At 45.7% G+C, this 24,912-nt stretch overlaps 1 protein-coding gene across 2 annotated transcripts in view; it reads left to right on the top strand.

The window, feature by feature from the left end:
* Positions 1–1,468: 1,468 nt before the first annotated feature.
* Positions 1,469–24,912, top strand: part of rrm1 (ribonucleotide reductase M1 polypeptide) — a 40,895-nt gene continuing 17,451 nt past the window's right edge. Inside the window, exons 1-13 of one of the 2 annotated variants that reach the window (XM_063054791.1) lie at positions 1,499–1,591; positions 1,920–1,967; positions 4,976–5,064; positions 6,324–6,501; positions 10,130–10,230; positions 10,783–10,842; positions 13,859–13,898; positions 15,349–15,511; positions 16,519–16,660; positions 19,308–19,391; positions 20,281–20,442; positions 21,571–21,650; positions 22,012–22,213. In XM_063054791.1, the coding sequence (XP_062910861.1) occupies positions 1,958–1,967; positions 4,976–5,064; positions 6,324–6,501; positions 10,130–10,230; positions 10,783–10,842; positions 13,859–13,898; positions 15,349–15,511; positions 16,519–16,660; positions 19,308–19,391; positions 20,281–20,442; positions 21,571–21,650; positions 22,012–22,213 (1,311 nt within the window). In that variant the 5' untranslated portion in view covers positions 1,499–1,591; positions 1,920–1,957. Of the gene's footprint in view, positions 1,592–1,919; positions 1,968–4,975; positions 5,065–6,323; positions 6,502–10,129; positions 10,231–10,782; positions 10,843–13,858; positions 13,899–15,348; positions 15,512–16,518; positions 16,661–19,307; positions 19,392–20,280; positions 20,443–21,570; positions 21,651–22,011; positions 22,214–24,912 lie in introns of both variants that reach the window. The other variant, XM_063054790.1, reaches the window with a different exon arrangement.

Below are 24,912 nucleotides of genomic sequence, written 5' to 3'. Positions count from 1 at the left end.
TGGGGTACTCCGATACTCTGATTGTGTCTGCTCTGGGGTACTCCGATACTGTGATTAAAAGCTGAAGAGTAGATTTGCAAGGTAGTGGGGAGGAGAGAGAACTACTGGGCGATAGGTGAAACTTGGAGGGGATGGATCAAACAAAGAGCTAGGAAGCTGATTGGTGAAAGAGACGGAAGGACATGGAAGAAAGAAAAGGGGGATTGGAGGAGCACCAGAGGGAGGTGATAGGCAGGCAAGGAGCTAACATGAGAGAGGGACAAGGGGATGGGAAATGGTGAAAGGGGGAGGGGAGGCATAACTGGAAATTCGAGAAATCGATGTCAGGTTGGAGGCGACCCAAACGGAATGTAAGGTGTTGTTCCTCCAACCTAAGTGTGGCCTTGCCCCGACAGTGGAGGAGGCCATGGATGGGCATATCGGAATGGGGATGGGAAGTGGAATTAAAATGGGTGGCTACTGGGAGATCCCGCTCTTTCTGGCTGACGGAGCATGGGTGCGCTGCGAAGCAATCTACATTGGTCTCTCCGATATACAGGAGGCCACATCGAACACAGTATATGACCCCAACAGACTCACAGATGAAGTGATGCCTCACCTGGAAGGACTGTTTGGGGCCCTGGATGGTCGTGAGGAAGGAGGAATAGCACTTGTTCCGCTTGCCAGGAGGGAAATCTGTGGGGTGGGATGAATGGACCAGGGAGTCGCGTAGGGAGCGATCCCTGCGGAAAGCAGGAAGTGGGGCGGGGGAGGGAAAGATGTGCTTGGTGATGGGACCCTGTTGGAGATAGCGGAAGAGACGGGAAGTGTTGAGTTACGAGGAGAGACTGGATGGAGCTTGTGCCCACGGAGGCTGAAGAGTGACTTTCTGGAGCTTTATAAAATCATGAAGGGTGTAACCGGTCACAGACACTGCTCGATCCCCAGCATATTGCCTGTGGCGCCAGGTACCCAACGTACCCCATGGCTGCCACTTCTGAACGTGATCAGCAGCCAGCCCTCAGCGCTGGCTCTGTTTCAGCTCATCGGTAATTGAAGGGAGAAGGGACAGAAAATGACGGGAGTTTCAGACCGTCTGCCATCAGATCTCTGCATGGACATTGAACCCATGACTCACTACTTTCTGTGTACATTACTTTTTTAATTTAATTTAAGTATTACACTTCTGTATTTTATTACACTGTACTCCTGCTGCAGGAACAACACCTTTGACTGTATGGGTCAGTTATGTTAAGTGTGACTGCAGCCGAGCCCGAAGCCCAGCTATATTAACACCCCGACACTTCACGCCAGTCTCAGGTTTAACTGGATTTGCAGGCCCCGCGTTGCCATAGCAACGGAATCCAAGCGGGCTCCATCCTGATTGGCGGGCGATGAGTTCCACTGCAATTGGTCGAGAGGAGGCTATCTTTGGTTCTATTGGCTACTGCCGAGAGGAAAGCCGGTCGCCGATTGGCTGCGACGCTGATAAATAGTCCGGCGGGAAACGGCGAGCGCGCGTTGAAGTTGGCGAGCTGTTGGTCCGGTGTCTTCCCGTAGTTCGGACTCGCGATCCCCGCAGGCCCCGGCATCATGTTCGTCATCAAGAGAGGTACTGGCCCCAGCTCCCCCGCCGGCCGCGGCCGCGGGCGCACGGAGGAGGGCTGAGGGTGTCTGTTGTAGGCCTCGGTCAGGGTGGGAGCCGGGTGACCGGGCGGCTGTGGTGGTCAGCGGAGGCCGCTTGGGGCTGTGCGCGGTCTGGCCCTGTCCCCGGAGTGTGTGGAGGGGGGAGAAGAGACGGGTGACAGGTGGAGAGCGAGGCGAGGGAAAGCAGGTTCCATACCGCGGGCGCCCTGCAAGGCCCTGGCCTTGCAGCCTGCCCTGTGGGCGAATCACCGGGATATATTGACGTTTATTATTGTTTTCTTCTTTGTGTTTAGTGTGGATGCCCGCAAGAAAGTGAATCTTAGGGTTGGATATGACGGCATGTATGTGCTTTGGTAACATGAATTTATTTTGAACTTTGAACTTGGCAGGTACATGGGTAGGAAAGATTTAGAGGGTATGGGCTACACAAAACCTACAGCACAATACAGTACAGGCCCTTCGGCCCACTGTGCTGTGCTGAACATGTACTTACCTGGGGTTACCCATAGCCCTCTGTTTCTAGGCTCCATGTAACAACAGGTTCAGGCAGATACCTTGGTTAGATGGTACGCTTCAGTACTGTACGGATGCATGGGATGAGTTAATCTGTGAGATGGTAGGGCATAGGAGCAGAGTTAGGCTATCCAGCCCATTGAGTCTGCTCATCATGGCTGATTTATTATTGTCTCCCAGTGATAGCTCTCTTGCCGAATCCCCAGGTCAATCTGAGTGTCCAATAGAGACAGGGTCGGGAACAGCCCTTACCCAGGGGCAGGGGCAGAGGCCCCGTCGATTGGAGAGGGTCTGGGCGACAGGTGAGGACTCAGTGGAGACACAACAAGACCCATCAGGGAGATTAGGAGGAGTATGGTGTGACTGCCTGTGTTGATGGGGTTTTGGATCAGGCACTAACGGAGGGAGGATGGGATCTTACACCCCGTAGTTGCCCTTGCTGCTCAGTTCAGAATCAGGGTTGGCCTCTCCAGGCAGAGGAGACTGGAAGCTGGGACAGCTCGCAGCCTGCTGGATGAACTCGGCAGGTCATGCAGCATCCGTGGGGGGAGGATATTTGAGATGTGGCGACATACAGTATCTGGTTTGATGAGAAGCGTTGAACTTTTTGAGCTTTAGGGGTCACCGTCCTGGGGCGGGGGTTACCGTAGACACCTAGGCGGTTTGGCCTACTGAGTCTGTGTTTATTACCCCGCTGAGAGCCACCTCACAACATCCGGGGGTCGGAGCAGAGGGTCTGCCTGCTCCCTCCGGCGCCGTACCCATGAGTATTGTACCGGTGGACGGACCGTCCCGTCCCGGGGAGAGGACGGAGCGGCGCCGCGCCCCGAGGCCCCTCCCTCCGGCCGTGACCTGTCACTGATTCGGGATATCACGGGGAAGCGGATGGACTTTGAGATCGGACGCTCAGCAATCACCGCTGGTGTGGGCTGGGGGTCCGGAGGTCCGGCGGCCCGCGCCCGGGTTCCCGTCCCTTTGTTTGTCCTCTCCGGCCGTTTGCGCTTCAATTTGGCGGCAACCGGCGGGGCGGGGCGGAGCCAATCGCAGGGCCGACCAATCCCCTTCCACTGCAGGCCGGCGGAGCCAATCACTGAGCCCGACCAATCCCCTTCCGCTGCAGGCCGGCGGAGCCAATCACTGAGCCCGACCAATCCCCTTCCGCTGCAGGCCGGCGGAGCCAATCACTGAGCCCGACCAATCCCCTTCTGCTGCAGGCCGGCGGAGCCAATCGCTGGGCCCGACCCCTGACATTCCTTTATACAGGCAGATACATATGACAATTACAGCATGGAAACCGGCCATCTCCTCCCTTCTAGTCTGTGCCGAACTCACTCTCACCTAGTCCCACCTTGGGGTTGCCCGGCTCTAGTTCTAATGTTTATGTACTACAGCTCAGCGTTCAACATCATCATCATCCCGCAGTACTTGCCAACAATGACCAGCCCATCAACGCTCTCTCACTATTTTGCGCTTTAGTCTACTATTATTGATCTTTCTTGCTCTATAGTCTACACATTCTCTCATTGTTTAGCTATCCCTCTGGGCTTGGGAGCCAAAACTGCACAATGTTCCAGGTGCTGTCCCTTGTCGTCTATAAATGTAGTTGAGCAGTAAAATGAAAGTCGTGCATTAACTTGTAATTTACACCAAAAGAATCAAAGCTGCCCACAGTCCGCTCTGCACTCAATTGGCTGATTTATTCCTCTCAACCCCATTCTTCTGCCTTCTCCCCATAACCTTTGATGCCCTGACTAGTCAACCTGTCAACCTCTGACTCGAATATACTTGAAGACTTGGCCTCCAGTCAACTGAGGCAATGAATTCCACAGATTCACCATCCTCTGGCAGGGCAGATATAGGAACTAAGGGTTTTTGGAATGAGAGTGTACCAGTTGCTAGAAGTTCCATATTTTATTGGAAAGTGCCAAAGAAGCATTAATAGCTCATTCAGCTGTTTGTATTTTTACCTCATTAAATTGCACCTAGCATGGCTTTGCCTGTAGATGGAACCTGCCCTCATTCCATGAAGCCTCTGTATTCCTCTCCCAGGCCATACCTCATTTTGTGTCATCACACTTGATTGGATACATTCTACTTGGCGAACAACTTCGACCTGAGCCTGTGGCACACACAGTTTCCTTCCTTTCATCCATGTTAACTATCCAGCTCTTATTATTTTTTGAATACCCTGTACCTCGAGTTCAGGTTTGTCATTCAACCATACACACGTGTAGCTAAATGAAACAGCATTCATCTGAGACCACAGTGCACAGCACAGTACATATATCACATAGCACATCAGATAGTACTAATAGATAAAAAAGTACAAGTTGTTAAACATAACAATACTGGTGCTGTCACAAATGTGCACTGGGTGGGAGCAGGGTATTTAGAAATCAGTGGGGAGAGGTGGGAGTAAGGAAAATAAGCTGTAGCCCATCCTACCAGTCATTGTTCGTGTATTGTGGTACCTTCTGCCTGACTAGGAGGTCAAAGGAGGAGCCCTTGACATTGCAGAGGGCTCTGAGAACAGTGCTTCCGGTATATGTTCTAGATGTGGGGTGGTAGAGGGAGAAGAGTGTCTGTGGAGTGCAGTGCCTGAGTGTACAGGGATGCTGGCATCATTTAAGTGTCAATGTGGGCATTTGAGTCCCCGAGGCATGGACGCTGTGAGCCAAGCAGTGGAAGATGGGAAGCTGGGCTTGCACCGGTTGGTGTGGTGGACTGTTCTGTTTCCATGCTGTATGATTCAGTGAGTTTCACACAAATGCTGTTGTTGCTACATGGTGTGACCGCCCAGAAAAGCAATCTTTACCTGTGGTGTTCTGTTTTGCAGATGGTCGTCAGGAGAGAGTCATGTTTGACAAGATTACTTCCCGGATCCAGAAGCTCTGTTATGGTCTGAATCCTGAATTTGTAGATCCAGTGAGTGGCTAATTATGTTCATAGTTGCTGGGCAATCACAGCTAAAGATGAATTCCAAAATTAAATCCATTTTGTAAATACATGACTTTGCAGGGAAATTGATACTACGAGTGCTAAACCATGTCCTCTCTCTGTCCTTGCAAAATCAAAGTTCTTTGCTATTACTGTAGCCTATTTGTAGTCAGTGTCAAAGATCATAAAAACAAATCCACCATCTGCAACTAGCATTGGCATAACACTTTACAGTGCCAGCTATCCGAAGATAATTTCAATTCCCGCTGTTGTCTATACGGAGTTAGTACATTCTCTGCATGACTGTGTGGGTTTCCTTTCGGTACTCCAGCTTCCTCCCACATTCCAAAATCGTACAGGTTAGTGTTAGTTGTGAGCATGCTAACCATGGAGACACTTCTGGGCACATCCTTGGGAAGTGTTGGTTATTGATGCAAAAATACAGATTTCACTGCATGTGATGAATAAAGCTAATCTCTAATGGAGGCGTGGTGGAATTCGATCAGCTGCGGTGTTTTAACTCTGGAAGGGGTGTTAGAAGTAGGGGTCAATTCAACCATAAGCTCTGTATTAGTGATTTGATCGTCAACAGTGCCTTGGGTGCCTCTGCTCCCTCCCTAGGGCCTGGGCACAAATTCAAGGCTGATACTTGCAGTTCTAGATTGTCAGAAATGCTGAAAGTCTATTTCAAAGATGACAACGCCATTTCTAGGATATCTAGCCTCAATGCCCCTGGCATTTCTTACTTCTGCAGTGTTGCAGAAAACGGTTGGTATTCTGATCATGTTGCTGCTGTGGGAAATTGTTATGCACTGATTGGCTTCTATGATTTTGTCATACTGATGACGACATTTTAAAAGAATGTATGTTTCATAGAACATAGAATAGTACAGCACAGTACAGGCCCTTCGGCCCACAATGTTGTGCCGACCCTCAAACCCTGCCTCCCATATAAGCCCCCACCTTAAATTCCTCCATATACCTGTCTAGTAGTCTCTTAAACTTCACTAGTGTATCTGCCTCCACCACTGACTCAGGCAATGCATTCCACGCACCAACCACTTTGGAGTGCCTTCAGGAATGAGTGTTTTCACAAGCTTTAGATGAGGCTCCGCTACTGGGGCTTGGTCTTGGGGAGATGCTCATTTGGAGCCAGGATGGAGTTCTTGTTCTGTGAAATGAAGACAACTGGTTTTACACCAGCTGTTGGAGGTGTACACAGCAGCTGATTTGATTTCTTGTTACAGGCACAGATCACGATGAAGGTGATTCAAGGCCTGTACAGTGGTGTTACAACTGTCGAATTGGATACGTTGGCATCAGAAACAGCTGCTACCATGACAACCAAACATCCGGACTATGCAATTCTGGCTGCACGAATTGCAGTCTCCAATCTCCACAAGGAAACCAAAAAAGTGTTCTCTGGTGAGTACCACGAAATTGACAGACAGCCAGTCATAGAGTAGTCTTCTTCAGCGCATCACCTCTACTGAGGCAGAGGCTGCCGACAGCAGCTCACCAGACTCCTCTGTCCTGGGGCGAAGGTTGATCACCCCTATTGTTTCTGCTTTCACCACATGACTTTACGTCTTTATCCATTTTGTATTTTAATTAGCAATACAGCATGGAGTCCCGCCTTCGAGCCATGCTGTCCCAGCAATCTCCAAACCAGATTAACCCTGACCTAATCACGGATGACCAAGTAACCTACTTGGTGTGTCTTTGGACTGTGGGAGGAAAGCGGCGCCCCTGAGAAAAAGCCATACATTTCATGGGGAGGATGTATAAGACTTCTTAAGGCTGTGTCAGAATTGAGCTCCAAACTCTGGCACATCCTGAGTTGTAATAACGTTGCGCTGAGCTCTATGCTCCTGTGGTGAGAGGAAGAACCTTTTAGGAGATGATTCTTCCTCTCCTAGGACTGAGGACTCTGGAGTTTTCCACAGCTCTGGGTTACCAGCCCTATGCCCAAGCCTCCTTTCACAACCAGGCTTGGGACTGTCCCTGGTGGAGTTGTCATAGAAATGACACAGAAATGGACCCTTCAGCCTGTCCCATCCATTCTGCATTTGTCCACATTAGGGGCGGCACGGTAGTATAGCAGGTGGCATGACATGACAGCACCGTCGACCCTGGCTTCATATCTCACAGACGTGGGTTTCTTCTCACGTTTCAAAGATGTGGTGTTATTATGATAATTGGTTACGTGGGTGGAATCAGGCCAGAAAGACCTGTTATGGGCTATATCTGTGAATGAATAGGTAAAATCAGCCTCGTTTGTTCAAGTATCCCACTGAATTGTCTTCTGACTTTTATTTGATGCCACCACTTTCTCTGGCAGTGTGTTCTAGGTACCAACAACTCTGTATAAAACAAGATTTTTCCTCAAATCCCCTCTTAAGACGTCCTTTCATATACTTATGCCCTTTTCGTTGTTGCTACCCTATACTACGGGGGAAAATTCTGACCTCCTCCCCATTTATACGCACCGAAAGAATGAATGTGTTACGTAGGTGTAGGCCATTCAGCCCAACATGTCTATGCCAACCATCCTGCAACATCTGGGCGGGTAGCTCAGTTACCAAGGTTATTATAGACAGTTTGATAATTACCAGACTACAAGGCCTTTGAAGGGTATGATTGTGATGGGATGCAAGTCGATTGTGATTTTGTAAGAGGGGCTGGTCAGTGGTAGGCAAAAATCAAAGGCGCAGGAGCAGAATTAGGACATTTCGCCCATTGAGTCTGCTCTGCCATGTCATGACTGATCTCAGCCTCGGTCTCCTGCTTTCTCCCCATATCTCTTTATGCCCCAATTAATCAACCTCTGCTTTAAATATACATACAGACTTGGCCTCTACAGCTGCCTGTGGCAGTGAATTCCACAGATCCAGCATTCTCTGCCTAATGAAATTCCTCCATCTCCGTTCTAAAAGGACGTCCCTCTATTCTGAGGCTGTGCCCTCTGGTCTTGGATTCTCCCATCATAGGAACCATCCTCTCCACATCACCGAGGACCTCACGTGGTCTGTACACACCAGGTGTGTGGTGAAAAAGGCACAACAGTGCCTCTTTCACCTCAGATAGTTGAAGTTTGGTATGAGCCCTCCAAATCCCAAGAACTCTCTAGAGGGGCATAATTGAGAGCATTCTGACTGGCTGCATCACTGCCTGGTATGAGAACTGTACTTCCCTTAATCGCAGGACTCTGCCGAGAATGGTGTGGACAGCCCAGCGCATCTGTAGTTGTGAACTTCCCATGAATCAGGACATTTACAAAGACAGGTGTGTGAAAAGGGCTTGAAGGATCATTGGGGACCCGAGTCACCCCAACCACAATCTATTTCAGCTGCTACCATCTGGGAAACGGTACCGCAGCATAAAAGCCAGGATCAACAGGCTCCGGGACAGCTTCTTCCACCAGGCCATCAGACTGGTTAACTCAAGCTGATTTGAGTGGATTTCTATGTTATATTGACTTCTATTTATTATAAGTTATTATGATTACACATTGCACATTTAGACAGAGATGTAAGGTAAAGATTTTCACTCATGTATGTGAAGGATGGAAGAAATCCGCCCTGCTCTGCTGGGGGAAAAGCTGACAGCGATGCAGGTGGATGCTCCCCTGGTGTCATGGATTCTTGATTACCTGACTGGCAGACCACAGTACGTGTGCTTGCAACACTGTGTGTCCGACAGAGTGATCAGCAGCACTGGGGCTCCACAGGGGACTGTCTTGTCTCCCTTTCTCTTCACCATTTACACCTCGAACTTCAATGACTGCACAGAGTCTTGTCATCTTCAGAACTTTTCTGATGACTCTGCCATAGTTGGATGCATCAGCAAGGGAGATGAGGCTGAGTACAGGGCTACGGTAGGAAACTTTGTCACATGGTGTGAGCAGAATTATCTGCAGCTTAATGTGAAAAAGACTAAGGAGCTGGTGGTAGACCTGAGGAGAGCTAAGGTATCGGTGACCCCTGTTTCCATCCAGGGGGTCAGTGTGGACATGGTGGAGGATTACAAATACCTGGGGATACGAATTGACAATAAACTGGAGTGGTCAAAGAACACTGAGGCTGTCTACAAGAAGGGTCAGAGCCGTCTCTATTTCCTGAGGAGACTGAGGTCCTTTAACATCTGCCAGACGATGCTGAGGATGTTCTACGAGTCTGTGGTGGCCAGTGTAATCATGTTTGCTGTTGTGTGCTGGGGCAGCAGGCTGAGGGTAGCAGACACCAACAGAATCAACAAACTCATTCTTAAGGCCAGTGAAGTTGTAGGGATGGATCTGGACTCTCTCACGGTGGTGTCTGAAAAGAGGATGCTGTCTAAGTTGCATGCCATCTTGGTCAATGTCTCCCATCCACTACATAATGTACTGGGTGGGCACAGGAGTACATTCAGCCAGAGACTCATTCCACTGAGATGCAACACAGAGCATCATAGGAAGTCATTCCTGCCTGTGGCCATCAAACTTTACAATTCCTCCCTTGGAGGGTCAGATACCCTGAGCCGATAGGCTGGTCCTGGATTTATTTCATAATTTACTGGCATAATTTACATATTACTATTTATGGTTCTATTACTATTTATTTATGGTGCAACTGTAACGAAAACCAATTTCCCCCGGGATCAATAAAGTATGACTATGACTAAATAAAGTCAATTCAATTCAATTTAATCAAGGCCTTTCACCAATCAATAGGTTTCAAGGAGGTCACCCCTCATTCATCTGAATTCCAGTGAATACAGGCCGAAGTCTCATGTAACACTATCACAGCAGTTGCTGTAAGATCGGAGTTCAATTTCTGCTGCTGTCTAAGTTTGTATGGTCTCCCCGTGATTGTGCTAGTTTCTTTCCGCATTACAAAGACTTGTGTTGTGGTTAGTGATTGGCGGGCATACTTTGTTAGTGCCGGAAGTGTGATGATGGTTGTGGGCTGCCCTGCACAAGCTTTGCTGATTTGATTTGACACAATCTACACACTTCACTGCATGTTTCAATGTATGTGTGACAAATAAAGCTAATCTCTGTTTTGTTTTCCAGATGTCATGGAAGATCTGTACAACTATGTGAACTCTCTAACTAACAACCACTCACCCATGATTTCTAAGGAAACCTTTGATATTGTGCTTGAAAATAAAGATGTAAGTGGGGTCCTCTGCTAAAGATATCTGATTTAATGGTGAGATGTGGAGATGCTGACTTGAGCAGATTTTGTTTATTGCCACCATGTTCACCAAGCTGTCCATACTTGAGGTCTGCTTTGTCAATATAGTCAGAGCACCACAGCACAGAAACAGGTCCTCCATCCTATCTAGTCCATCGACCTGCACCCAGGCCATGGCCCTCCATGCCCCTCTTATCCACGTACCTACGCAAATTACTCTAAATGGTGAAATCGACTTAGAATTGCACAAAATCAAAGTTCAAAGAATTTCCAGCATCTGCAGAATTCCTCTCGTTTGCATTCAAAGTAAATATATTAGCATATACAGCCCTGAGATTCATTTTCTTTTGGGCATTCACGTTAAATACAGAGAAACACAATAGAATCAATGAAAAACTGCACACAAGACAGGCAAACAACCAATACGCAAAATATAAATAGAAGAAGTAGTAATAAATAAATCATAAATATTGGGGAAATGAGATGAAGAGTCCATGGGTACTAATGAACTACTGTTCTTGCTCTTCAGCGTCTAAATTCTGCCATCATCTACGACCGGGACTTCTCCTATAATTTCTTCGGATTCAAGGTAGGTTTTCTTTCCAGAGCAATTGCTGGGTATCAGAGAATTTTGCCAGTATTGGTCAGGAGCTTGCAAAGGCTGATAGGGGTAGATTGTTTGCAGGCAAAGGGAACACGGGGAAGTGAGAAGCTTTTTAAGGTGATAAACTGAGAACTTGATGTCTGCATGCTCCTGTTGGAGTGAAGGGCAAGAATGGTAGGAGGACGCATGGGTCAAATTCAAGCAGCTCAAGTTGAGTACAAGGGAGGCAGAAGTATACTCAAAGTAAATCAGGAGGGCAAAAAGAGAACGTGAAATAACTTTGGCAAAGATGATTAAGGTATTTTAAGGAGGGAAGAACCTGAGGAGAAAGGTGAAGACTCCAGAACTAGGAAAAGTAAACAGGGAAGTCTTGAGGATAGTCTGCATTTCAGTAGGGGGCTGGTGCAGGATGTCTTAGAGGGTATGAAGGTAGACAAATCTCCAGGGACTGATCAGGTTTATCCAAGAACACAAGGAGGCTAGAGAAGAAATTGAGAACCCTGTTTGAGAGACTTGTGTCAGGAAAGTTGATGAGGGCAGGGTGGGCTTCATTAAAGTCTTCTGGGGTTCCATTTGTCAGGCTACCTGGAGAAGTTAGATTGTGTGGAATCTATGGAGAACTGGCCAGTTGTATACACAACAAACACAAAGTGTTGGAGGAACTCAGCAGGTCAAGCAGCATCTATGGCAATGATTAAATAGTCGATGTTTTGGGCTGAGACCTTAATTCGGGGCTGAAAAGTAAGGGGGAAGATGCCAGAATATAAAGGTGGGGGGAAGTGGAATGGAGCACAAGCGAGGTGATAGGTGAAGCCATGTGGTAAATGGTAAAGGGCTGGGGAAGAAGGACTCTGGTAAAAGTGGACCATGGGAGAAGACGAAGAAGGGACACCAAGGGACGAAGATAGGCAGGTGAGGAGAAGAGGTAAGAGGCCAGAGTGCGAAATAGAAGAAGAGGAGAACATTTTTACCAAAAGGACAAATCGATGTTCATTCATCAGGCTTGGAAGCTACCCAGATGGAATACGAAGTGTTGCATGTCCACCCCGAAAGTGGCTTCGTTATGGCAGAACATGTCGGATTGGGGATAGGAATTGAAATGTTTGGCCACTGGGAAGTTCTGCGTTTTGCAGATGGAGCAGAGCTTGACAAAACAGTTCCAGTGATGGTAGAAGGTTGTTTCAGACTGAAGCCCCATGACTGGGAGGGTCCTGGGTCGGTGCTAGGTTAATTGTTTCAGCTTTATCAATTATTTGGAAGTACAAAGCATGATTGGTGAGTTTGCAGATGATATTAAAATGGATTGTATAGTGGACAATGAAGGTTATCTGAAGTTGTAATGGATCAGCTGAGTGATAGCAAATGGGCTTTAAGTGGGATAAGTGAGAGGTGTTGCATTTGGCAAAGCCAAATCCAGATAGGACTTTCATAGTAAATGCCATGGCCTTGGGGAATGCTGTGGAACAGAGGGACTTTGGAGTAAAAGTACATGGTACCTAGAATATGGAGTCACAGGTAGATTGAGTGGTGAAGAAGGCTTTGGACAAGCTGGCGTTCAAAGTAAATGTGAGTGGTAAGTTTTTTTTAACTCAGTCATGTCTGCCTGGAATGTGCTGCCTGGGGAGGTGGTAGATGCAAGTACATTAGAGGCTTTTAAGGGGTGTTTGGATAGGCACATGGATGTAAGGAAGATGGAAGGATATGGACATTGTGTAGGGATTAGTGTTTAGGTGTTTTTGATTTGCTTTTTAGGTGGCTTGGCATAACATTGTGCGCTGAATGACCTGATCCAGTGCTGTACTGTTCTGTGTTAAATTTATTACCTAAGTGCATATTACACCATATACAACCCTGAGATTCATCTTGTGGACATTCACAGTGAATACTAGAAACATAATAGAACCAATGAAAGACTGCACCCAATGAGTTGGACAAACAATCAATGTGCAAAAGACAACAATCTATGCAAAATAGAAAAAAGCAATAATACGTAAATAGGCAACAAATATCAAGATTGAGATGAAAAGTCCTTGAAAGCAAGTCCATAGGTTGTGGAAACAGTTCGATGATGGGGCAAGTGAAGTTGAGTGAAGGTATCTCCTTTGGTTCAAGAGCCTGATGGTTGGGGAGTAATAACTGTTCCTGAACCTGGTGGTGAGAGTCCAGAGGCTCCATCAGTCAGGGCACTAAGTATAAAAGTTAAGATGTCATAGTGTGGTTGTACAGGATGCAGTGAAGCTGCACTTGGAGCATTGTGTTCCTTTTTAAGTCGCTCTGCTGCAGGAAATCTGTACTCTTTCCAGTTTAATAAGAAAAGATTTACAAGGAAGCTTAGGGACTGAGTTATAGGGAGAGGTTGGACGGGCTAGGATTTTATTCCTTACAGCATAGGAAACTGAGGGGTGATCCTGTAGAGTTGGATAGATTCATGGGGGGGGGGGGAGTGGAATGAAGCTACCCAGATGGAATACAAGGTGTTGCATGGCCACCCCAAAAGTGGCCTCGTTGTGGCAGAACATGTCGGATTGGGGATAGGAAATGAAATGGTTGGCCGCTGGGAAGTTCTGCATCTTGCAGATGGAACAGAGGAGCTTGACAAAAGAGGATGAATGTGTCATGGATGCCTGGAATGTGCTGTCTGTTGTTGTAGAGGCAAATACATTGCAGGCTTTCAAGGTGAGTTTTTAAATGAAAGGCTGGTGTCTGTGAATATACTAAAGAAAGTGGTAAAGACAGGTGTAATATCAGTTCAAAAGACAGTTGGAGAGGTACATGGACTGGAAAAGTTTAAAAGGTTACATAAAAAATGGCAAATGGCACCTTGATCAGTATGGATCAGTTAGGCTGAAGGGCCTGTTCCTGTTCTCTGACTGATTTGTAAACACTGGAAAATGGGACCTTGATCAGCATGAGGTAGTTGGGCTGAAAGGCCTATTTCCGGCTGTGATTGATTTGTTGCAGTGCCCTTGTGTGATGTCTTCTTCCTGATGTTTCTTCACAGACTTTAGAACGTTCTTATCTGCTCAAGATCAATGGCAAAGGTATGTGTTTTCCAGGTGCACTGATTCCTCTCACATTCCGAAGATGTATGGTTAGGGTTATGGGCACGTTCTTGTCGGAAGCATGGTGGTCTGCCCCAACTCGTATTCTGACTGTACTTGTTGATGCAAAACAATGCATTTCACTGTGTTTTGATGTACATGTGGCAAAGCTAGCCTATCTTTGCATTTTAAACTTTTATACAGAGTAATATATTGGAAAATAATAACTTGAAAGACAGGCAGACAAGAAAGCTTTACATCTGTCATAGGAAAAAGGTTGTTCAATGTTACAGTTTGGCATCAGAAAGGTTTAAGGTAATGTGGAAAGTAAACATTGTTTAACATAGAACAGCACAGTACAGTTCCTCCTTCCCCATGATGCTTTCTAATTCAGGCAGCATCCTGGTAAATTTCCTCTGCACCCTCTCTAAAGCTTCTACATCATTCCTATAATGAGGCAACCAGAACGGAACACAATATTTCAAGTGTAGTCTAACCAGGGTTTTATAGAACTGCAACATTATAACTCCTCTAGTCTTGAACTCAATCTCCTTACTAATGAAGGCCAACACAGCGTATCTTAACCACCCTATCAACTTGTGCTGGAACTTTCAGAGATCTATGGACATGAACCCCAAGATGGCTATGTTCCTCCACGCTGTTAAAATTCCTGCCATTAACTGTATTCTGCCTTCAAATTTGGCTTTCCAAAGAGAAGCACTTCACATTTTTCTGGATTGAACACCCTGCCCAGCCCTGCGTCCTGTCAATGTCCCGTTGACAACTCTACCAAACTTCATGTCATCTGCAAACTTATGAACCCACCCTTCCACTTCCCTATTTACAAAAAGGGAAATTTTGTTTGATCACTGGTTATTAGGTTTATTAGTTACATGGGTGTGATTGGGCAACCTGGGCTCATTGGCCCACAGGGCCTGTTAGTGTTGTATTTCTAAGCAAATACATAAATTATAAACATTCAGTTTTGAGTACAGAATTGTTTTCCTTAAAGAATGATGTAGCTGTGTTGGGGACAGTTAATTGGACTAATACCTGAAGTGGTAGGTTGTCGTATGAGGAAAAGCTGGGCAGGATATGTTTGTATTGACTGGAATTTAGAGATGAAAGAGATCTTGATTGAAGCATCAGATCCCTAGAGGGCCAGAATGGAGAAGATATTTGCTTTTGTCGGTCAATCCAGATTTGGAGGTTCAAGGCAGATGCAGTGAAGTATTTTCACAGATGAGCCTTTCAAGCTGTTTCTTCCTGTGAGGAAGAGAATATTTATATGGTAAGGTAGTAGCAGATGCATATCCAATAACCAGTGAAATTACAATGCAATTGGTTGTATCTTCAATGGTAAAGCAGACTAGTGTTGAAAGACTTCCTGTTCCTCCTCCTTTGTATATTGGTATATTGGTCCAGTTTGATATGTACTGTTGTTTTCTAGTGGCTGAACGGCCCCAGCATATGCTGATGAGGGTCTCTGTTGGAATCCACAAGAATGACATTGATGCTGCCATTGAAACATACAACCTGCTGTCGGAAAAATGGTTCACTCACGCCTCTCCCACCTTGTTCAATGCTGGCACCAACAGGCCTCAACTCTCCAGGTACCTGCTCCTTGGCTCCAAGGCTTGAACACTCATCTCCGCCAAGTCCACCTTCCTAAAAGTACTTTTCATCTCATTATCATTGCCACTGGTGAAGAAAGCCTCCCTCTGCAGCTTTCCCCAACATTCACTCTGGGAAATTTCCTTTCAATCACACAAGACTCAGCTACTGTCTAGAGTTACATTAAAACAGAACAGTACCAGGCCCTTCACCCCATGATGTTGTTCTGATGCTTTGACTTGGTCCAATATCAATCTAACCCTTCCCTCCTACGCAGTCCTCCATTTTTCTTTCATCCATAGGGTGCCATGGTAGCATAGTGGCTAGAGAGGCACTATTGCAGTTTGGGGCTTTGGGAGTTCAGAGTTCAATTCTGGCATCATTTCTAATAAGTTTGTATCTTCTCCCCGTGACTGTACGGGTTTCCTCCCTCAGTCCAAAGACATGGAATAGTAGGTTAATTGGTCACATGGGTGTAATTGGACAGGGTAGGCTCATTGGGCCGGAAGGGCCTGTTGCCGTGCTGTATGTCTACACAAATAACTAATAAAAATCCAGTGTATTGTGTACAGAATTGGATTCCTTATTTATGTAAGTGTGTTAGGGGCAGTTAATTGGTCATTGTAAATTGTCCTGACTTTAGGCAGGGTTAAATAGGTGGGCTGCTGGCAGTGTGGTTTGTTATGCCAGAAGGGCCTGTTCCATGCTACATCTCTAAATGTGCCTATCTGTGTTTCTTAAATGTCCCTGATGTATCTGCCTTCACAACCATCCCATGCACACCCTACAGTCTTTTTTAAAAAAACTGCCTTTGAATCCCTCCCCCATACTTTCTGCCAATTGCCTTAAAATTATGCAGCGTTGCCCCCCCCCGCCATATTATCATTTCCACCCTATGGAAAAGTCTTTGACCAATCTATCGACGCCTCTTATGCACCCCTGTCAAGTCAGCAGAGTATCGAAGGCCCTTCTCCCTTGTTTGCTTATCCTTCTGTTTGACTTGTAGCTGCTTCCTGCTTTCCATGAGGGATGACAGCATTGAAGGGATTTACGACACTCTGAAACAGTGTGCCCTGATTTCCAAATCTGCTGGGGGCATTGGTGTTGCCGTGAGCTGCATCCGAGCTACGGGAAGCTACATCGCAGGCGTGAGTATTGTGAAGAGTTGGATTTGTGTAAATACACCCAGCGAGGTCCCTTGGAGGCAGAACTGCTCTCCTGGACCAAGACTATCTGTACCTTCAAATCCATGTTTCCCTAGAACTAGAGAGTCTATTTAGCAACAGTGCTCAGGACGAACACAAAAGCTTGTCTTTCCACCAATGTTTGCATAATTCAGATTCATTTATTTATCATGTGTACATTGAAATGTAGCAAAATGTGTCGTTTGTGTTGACAGCTAACACAACCAAAGATGTGCCGGGGGCAGCCCATAAATATCGCCACACATTCCAGTGGTAACATAATGTGCCCACAATGCTCAGCAGAACTACGTAGAACATAACATCAAAGTGACAAAACAAGCCCCTGTTCCCATCCCATTCTCATCACTTTTCCCCCCTCAACCCAGGACAGGCCACCTCTGGACCTCCAACCTCCAGTGGACTTTCAAACGTTGGGCTCCTGACTTCCCCAGAGGACTCACAGGCATCCTATAAAATTACTCAACTCTCCAGCTCTGGCTTCCTTTACATTATAAATCATACAGCACAGAAACAGGCCCTTCAGCCCAGCTAGCTCATGCCAACAAGATGCCCATAGAAGCTAGCCACTTTTGGGCTATATTCTTCTAAACATTACCTATTTATGAACCCCTCCCAGATTCTCCACTTTCTCTGACAGTTCATTCCCTATGCATACCACGTGTCCCCAACTCTTATCGCTTCATTTCCTAGCTGGGCTTCGGGCTCTAGGAGTCTCTTCATATGCCTCCTTTCTAAGATGCCATAGGGCTGTACAGCTTGGAAACAGGCCCCATGGCCTACCTTGCTTGTGACAACCAAGTTGTCTGATCTATTCTTGTATCTCTAAACTTCCTATCCATACATCTGCTCAAATGGTTTTATTGTACTTGTCTGTACCAGCTTGTTCCATATACCCACTGCCCTCCGTGGAAAACATTGACCCTCAGGTGCCAAAGCAACTGCAAGTGGGGACTTGTCACCAGTTTTAATTTTTTGTGTGCCCCAGCAAGTGCATGTTAACGCTCCTCGCTGCAGACCTTATAGGTCCATCCGAAGGTGTAATTGTTTGTCCATTACTACATTTTTTTATGATTGGAAGATGCTAATGTTTGTCATTTAATTTGGCTTTTTTGACACTGATCAATAGAAAAGACTTGTGTCAAAGTGAAATTAATTTTCTGCAATTTTGTCTAAATGTATTACAATTATTAAACAGAAAATAATTGCATAATTACTCACCCCATTCAAGTCAGTATTTAGTAGATGCACCTTTGGCAGCAATTAAACCCTTGAGTCTGTGAATAGGTCTCTATCAGCTTTGCACATCTGGAAACTGCAAGTTTCTCCCTCCCCCCCCCATTCTTTAAAGAACTGTCAGATTGCATGGGGATCATGAGTGAACAGTCCTTTTTAAGTCCAGCCTCAAATTCTCAATTGGATTGAGATCTGGACTCTCACTTGGCTACTCCAGGACATGAACTTTGTAATTTAGCCATTCCTGTGTAGCTTTGGTTTCATACTTGGGATCAATGTCTTACTGGAAAATCTTCCGAGTCGCAGTTCTTTCCTCCAGGATTTGTCTGTATTTTGCAGTATTCATTTTACCTTGTACCTTCACAAGCCTTCCAGGGCCTGCTGCAGTGAAGCATCCCCACAGCATTGTGTAAGTGAAAAGGGGGTTAGAGTACGGTATAGGAAGGGTTAAATGGTGTACGTGACCTGGAAAATATAGCAGGGGCGGGAACTAGACAACAGAGCCGGGCACGGTTAGGATGTTGCAACTGCATGCTCATTTCTTAGAATAGAGGTGCTTACTGACCTGTACCTCTGCACGTGAAGCTATTGTGACCATGATGAAATTGCTAACCACAAACCGTCACAAGCGTGTACAGGGGAAACAGGTGCTAACTGAAACCTTTTTTCTCTGGATATAAATGTAACCTTGTACTCATGCTAGGCAGAGCTGATTGCCAGACGCTGTAGAAGCATATGGTGGTTACCTCTCCTCGGATCAAATTAAATAAAGAATTGATCGAGCAAAAACGTGGCCTCTGAGTGTTTTCTCCGACTGAATAACGAATCAGTAAGGACAGCATGATGCAGCCACCACCATCCTTCACACTAGGGATGGTCTGTTTTGATGTGTTTGGCTTATGCCAAACAGCACATTTAGTCTGATGGCCAAAACGCTCAATTTTGGTATCATCAGACCATAGGACCTTCTTCCAGCTGACTCAAGAGTCTCCCACATTCCATCTGACAAACTTCAGCTGAGATTTCATGCGAGTTTTGTCATCAGTGGCTTTCTCTTTGCCACTCTCCCATCTCAGCTTCTGAAGCTTGTAACTCCTCCCTCATAGGTCTTTTGGTGGCCTCCCTCACTAGTCCCCTTCTTGCACAGTCATTCAGTTTTTGAGGATGGCCTGTTCTAGGCAGATTTACAGCTGTACCATATTGTTTCCGTTTCTGGATGACTGACTTCAATGTAATCCAAAGGATATTCAGTGACTTGGAAATGAATTGAATGAAAACAAGAACTTGGTTGAATGAGTATTAAAGTTGAAACGAGCTATTGTTCTGGGTGACCTTTAATGACTGCTTGTCATTTCAGACCAATGGAAGCAGCAATGGCCTTGTCCCGATGTTGCGGGTTTACAACAACACTGCTCGTTACGTGGACCAGGGAGGGAACAAGGTAAGTGTTGATGTTCCCGGTTCAGCAGAATGATGTGGCTGGATTATGGGTTATGTCTCTGATCTCAGAGTAATTCAGAATTTGGAGGTATAAGGGGGCTTGGGAGACCTAGTGCAGGTTTCCTTGAAGATCAGCTTGCAAGTTGAATTCGTAGAAAGGAAGGCAAATGCAATGTTAGCATTCATTTTGAGAGGACTAAAATGTAAAACACCATGAGACATAGGAGCAGAATTAGACCATTTGGCCCATCAAATCTGGTTTGATTCCATCATGGGTTATTTCCCTCTTCATCTCATTTTTCTGCTTCTAACCTTCGATGCCCTGACTAACCATGAACGTATCAACCTCCACTTTAAATATATCCAGTGACTCTGCCTCCGCAGTAGTCTGTAGCAATGAATTCCACAGATTGGAGAGGGTGCAAAGGTCCCAGGAATGAAGACATTAACACTTGAGGGATTGATAGCTGTGGTCCTGTACTCACTGGCGTTTAGAAGAATGAGTAGGGATCTCGTTGAGACCTACTGAATTCTGAAAGGCAGAGTAGATGTGGAAAGGATGTTTCCAGAAAAAAAGGACACAGCTTTAGAACGGAGATGAGGAATTTCATTATCTACAGGGTGGTGAATCTGTGGAATTCATTGCCATAAATGGCTGTCGAGACAAAGTCATTGTGTTTATTTAGAATTGAAGTTCCGTTTGGAAGAGAGCTTGTTTCCAAAATGCATGTGTGTACTTTGAAAAGTTTACAGTTTTAGAGCTGTGTGATGACCACTCTGAACTGTACCTTAGCAACTCTGGCTTTAGCGTCTTGTATTCTTCCCACTGCACTCTCCAGCAAGTTGTGCTGCAAGCCATCTGTCTAATCTGAATTCTGTACCCTCTGCAGCGCCCGGGTGCCTTTGCCATCTACCTGGAGCCCTGGCACATGGATGTTTTTGACTTTCTGGATCTGAAGAAGAACACAGGCAAGGAGGAGCAGCGAGCTCGAGACCTCTTTTATGCCCTTTGGATACCAGACCTCTTCATGAGGCGAGTGGAGAACAACCAAGTGAGTGTCATGGCCCAAGTGAGTTTGGGAAAAAGAACAAAAGCTGACTCCTGAATTGAGTAACACAATGGTTGTTGGTACTGATTTACATAAGATAAGGTGAGCTACAAAGTGACTCCTTAAGCATCTCTTTGATTTGACTCGGCTTAATGCTTTGCAATTGATCAAGCACTTTTCTGTTGACAAGAGCAAGGAGGTACAGGAGCATGAAGTCACACGCTCAACATTTTATGACCAGCTTCTTCCCCTCTGCCAAAAGATTGGAATAGACAATGAGCCCGTGGGCACTACCTCACTTTTTCTTCTTTTTGCACTGCTTATTAATTTTATATATATCTTATTGTAATTTATAGTTTTTATTATGTATTGCAAAACAATGAATTTCACCCTGCCAGTAGAGGCCCTCTGACCCATGATATTGTGTCAATATTATAAATACTCTTAAGATCAATCCAACCCTTCACTTATACATAGCCCTCCATTTTTATGTCATCCTTGTGCTTACCTAATGTATCTGCCTCTGCCACCAGCCTCTGTGTACCTCTGACATTCCCCTTGTACTTTTAATTATCTTAAAATTATGCACTCTCATATTAACATGTCATTTAGTAGTTCATTGATTTTTATCATTAAGGCACTGGGGCAAATTCCCCTGCTGTTCCAATAGTACCTGGATTTGTCAAACCTGGGAAAGGAAGTAAGAGTTTAACACTTGGAGGGGCCACACCAGCAGTGCAAACCTCCCAGTTGTAACACGTGCAAAATGCTGGAGGAACTCTGCAGATCGGGCAGCGTCTATGGAGAGCAATATAGAGCCAGCAATCTGGTCCGAGGTCCTTCATCAGAACACGATTGAATGTTACATTCTGGGCAATAGTCCAAATTTCAAGTGCTGCTTAAACTCAAGCATTTGTGTCTGGTGAGGTTGCTTCCCACAGCACAGCTGTGGTTGCCTCTTAATATTAAACTGATCTGTGCTGGTATAGCATTTTGACAGAATCCCAGTGGGTTAAATGCCTTGTACAAGTAGGTTGAAGTCTTTGGTTAATGATTCAAACTGCTTGATTGAAGTGGGGATTTCTGAGGTGAAGTTTTTGCTTGTTTGCTCATTGTTCCCTGATTTTGCAGGACTGGTCCTTAATGTGTCCCCATGACTGCCCTGGCTTGGATGAAGTTTGGGGAGAGGAGTTCGAGGCTCTGTACGAAAGGTAAGGAAGCCCTTCCTGCCACAAATCATAATGTGATAAAGATTAGGCAACCATTGTAACATTCTTTGAAGGATAAACAGTGGTGGGGTTAAAAGGTTTTTTACTGTGTATTCTGATAAAGATACATTTCTGATGGACTCAGGTGGTCACTGTTAGTCATTCCTGTTTGTTTGCCTGGCACAACTTTGACACTGGCTGAAGTTGTTAAATCAAGCTGGATGGGAGGTACATCTCAGCAATGAGCTGCTGGTTTTCAGCCATCCCTTTAATTATGGTATCTTCTGTCTCCACATCTCTTTACTTACCACCACACTCTGACCAAACTGCTTCACCTACAGTCCTCTTGGCTCTTCCCCCACAGATATGAGAAAGAGGGCCGTGCACGCAAGGTGGTGAAGGCACAGCAGCTGTGGTATGCTATCATTGAGTCTCAGACGGAGACGGGAACTCCGTACATGTTGTACAAAGATGCCTGTAATAGGAAGAGTAACCAGCAGAACCTGGGCACCATCAAATGCAGCAACTTGTGTACTGAGATTGTGGAATACACCAGTTTGAATGAGGTGAGCCCAATGCAAGATTGGAGTTAATCTGTCAGCATCTATCAGTGCTGCCCCTTTCTGGAAGTGTCCTCCTTGCCCTCTCCCCTGTCAGTGCAGTGCTGTCCTCACCCCCCCACCCCCCGCCCCAGTCGGTGCTATACTTATTTCCTGCCTCCATGGGGCCAGCTACAGCCTCGGTACGTTTAGTGAGCACAGACTACTAACTGGTGTTGATTGAACACAGAACAATATAAGAGATTGGTACCTCCTACCTTTGAACAGTGTTTATTAACTTCATTTCGGTGTTCAATACAATCATTCCTCAAAGATGGTGGGTAAATATCCTTATTGGGTCTCAACACCTCCCTCTGTAACTGGATCTTGAACTTCTTGCCAGAGATATCTCCGGCTCTCAAGCTGAGCAATGGCACACCCAGGGCTGCATGCATGGCCCGCTGCTGTTCACACTGCTGATGCATGACTGTACTGCCAGATCCAGCTTTAAGTTTTTGGTTGAGACAATAGTGATTGAGCTCTTCAGCAACAGTGATGAGTGCATGCAGAGAGGAGGTAAAGCAGCTTGTGCACTGCTGTGAACACAACTTGAGTGTCTCATGGGCAGGACTAGAGATATTTGTGGACTTCAGGAAAATGCTGCTTGACCACTCCTGGCTACATATCAATAGCTCCTCTGTGGAAAGAGTCATGAGCACCAATTTTCTTGGTGTACACATCACAGATGATCTCAATTGGTCCCTAACACCATCTCTTCAATGAAGAAAGGCACTACGCCTACATGTCCTGAGGAGATTAATGTGAATGAGGTTCCCTGCCCCCATTCTAACCACATTTGACTGAAGCACCATTGAATATCCTTACCATCTGTATCACCATATGTATTGAGTTGCAAAGCATCTGACCGAGAGACCCTGGAACAGATTGAGGCCTGCTGAGGTCTCTCCCCCACCCCCATTCCAGGACATATACCAGAGCGCAGCGTTCAGAGTCTTCAGCATCATCAAAGACTTCTCCGATCAGTCCTACAATCTGTTTGACCTCGGGCAGAGGGTACCACACTATAGGACTGTTAGGCAGGGTAACAGCTGCTTCTCCCAGGCTGAGAGACTTCTGAACACCCTGCTGCCACCCAGTACACATTATTTATGACAGCTCCAGAAATAGTAATGCTATTGTATATTTAACTATATGTTGTATACACACACTGTCAACTTGTACGTCTATAAAATATTTGTATCTGTTGATATTATTGTTAATATTTGTAACAATGTACTACTTTTCACCTTGCTCCCTGAGGAATGTTCATTTTATGGTACACATGTATACAGTTGAATGACAGTAAACTTGAACTCAACACAGGTAAAGAGGCCCAGGCTCGAGCTCCGCCAACCATAATGCTGAATTAAGCTAAGTTACCCATACCTCTCTTCCTTGCATATCAATATATGCCTTCTAAAAGCTTTTTAAGTGTCATTAATTTGTTTGCTTCCACCACTTACCCTAGCAGTACTCATCACACTCATCTTAAAGGATTCAAAGGCTCATTTATTATCAAAGTATACAACTCTTGAGATTCTTCTCCAGATAGTCACGAAACCAAGAAAAATAGCAATGCGATCATCAACCCCCAAAGCCCCCTCCCCAGCACAAAACACCACAAGAATATCGGCTTCCAAATCCCCCTACCACCACACAAAAAAAAAAGAATCGGTGAAAATACAGAATATTTTTAAACCTATAAGGCTGGGGAAAATATCCATTGTCCAAATCCGTATCCAATATGCAGAAAGCCCTGGTTACATTTTCTAGTCAGAGCAGCAGGTCACACAGTCTCTCTTCTCTGGCAGCAGAGTGATCCCAACAGTGATAAGCAGCTGTTTATCACTGGCACTTAGCTTCTGCATTCTCCTCAATGTTTCAATCTCCCTTGTTGCTTTAATCAATGAACAATGGAAGCTTTAGTTGGCGAAATGGAGTCAAACATCAGTTCGCTTCCTGTCCCACAGATTCCTCGCCTCAAGGCTCCCTGCCACCTGGAATCCTTTTAGAGACAGCAAAACGCTGGATCACCCAAACGATCTCCAAACTGCAAATCAGTTCTGAAACACATTCAATACAAATAACAGATGTAAAAGACGTAAAAGAAGTGAAATAAATAATTTTATCTATCCAGAAGACGTTGACCGTAGGAGTGTTATAAGCAGGTACTATCCTGACCACTATTAAACTTCCCCCTCCCCCTTCTCTCCTTAAAGCTCCTCTGGTATTTGATATGTTGTCATGGGAAAATGACAAACTACTCTTACAAACCTGTATCAGATTCCCCTCAGCTTTGACAAGAGAAAACAATGCAAGTTTTTCATGTTCAAGTTCACATTTAGTTGTCACTCGACCATGTAGATGAACACAACTAAATAAAACTGCTATCCTCTGGGGTCAAGGTGCAAAGAAGTACATGGTGGCCACATACAGCACACTGCAGAGATATGATAGAAAAAAGTTAATATAGCCCAGGTCCCTGAGTGACATGGCCTGTGCATGGGATGTTGTCCCAGAGCCACGTCTCCATAAGAACAAGATGCAGCTGTCCTTCTTTCACAAGCTAGTGCTGTCACAGACTCGCACAACCCAGCTTGTCCTCCTGCCTTTTGTATCTAACAACTCTCCAGAGCCACCTCGTCCTTCCTTTAATAGAGGTGACC

This window comes from Mobula hypostoma, chromosome 7 (assembly GCF_963921235.1).
Source record: "Mobula hypostoma chromosome 7, sMobHyp1.1, whole genome shotgun sequence".
NCBI classification, from domain to species: domain Eukaryota; kingdom Metazoa; phylum Chordata; class Chondrichthyes; order Myliobatiformes; family Myliobatidae; genus Mobula; species Mobula hypostoma.
This window is presented reverse-complemented; position numbering and strand designations above follow the sequence as displayed.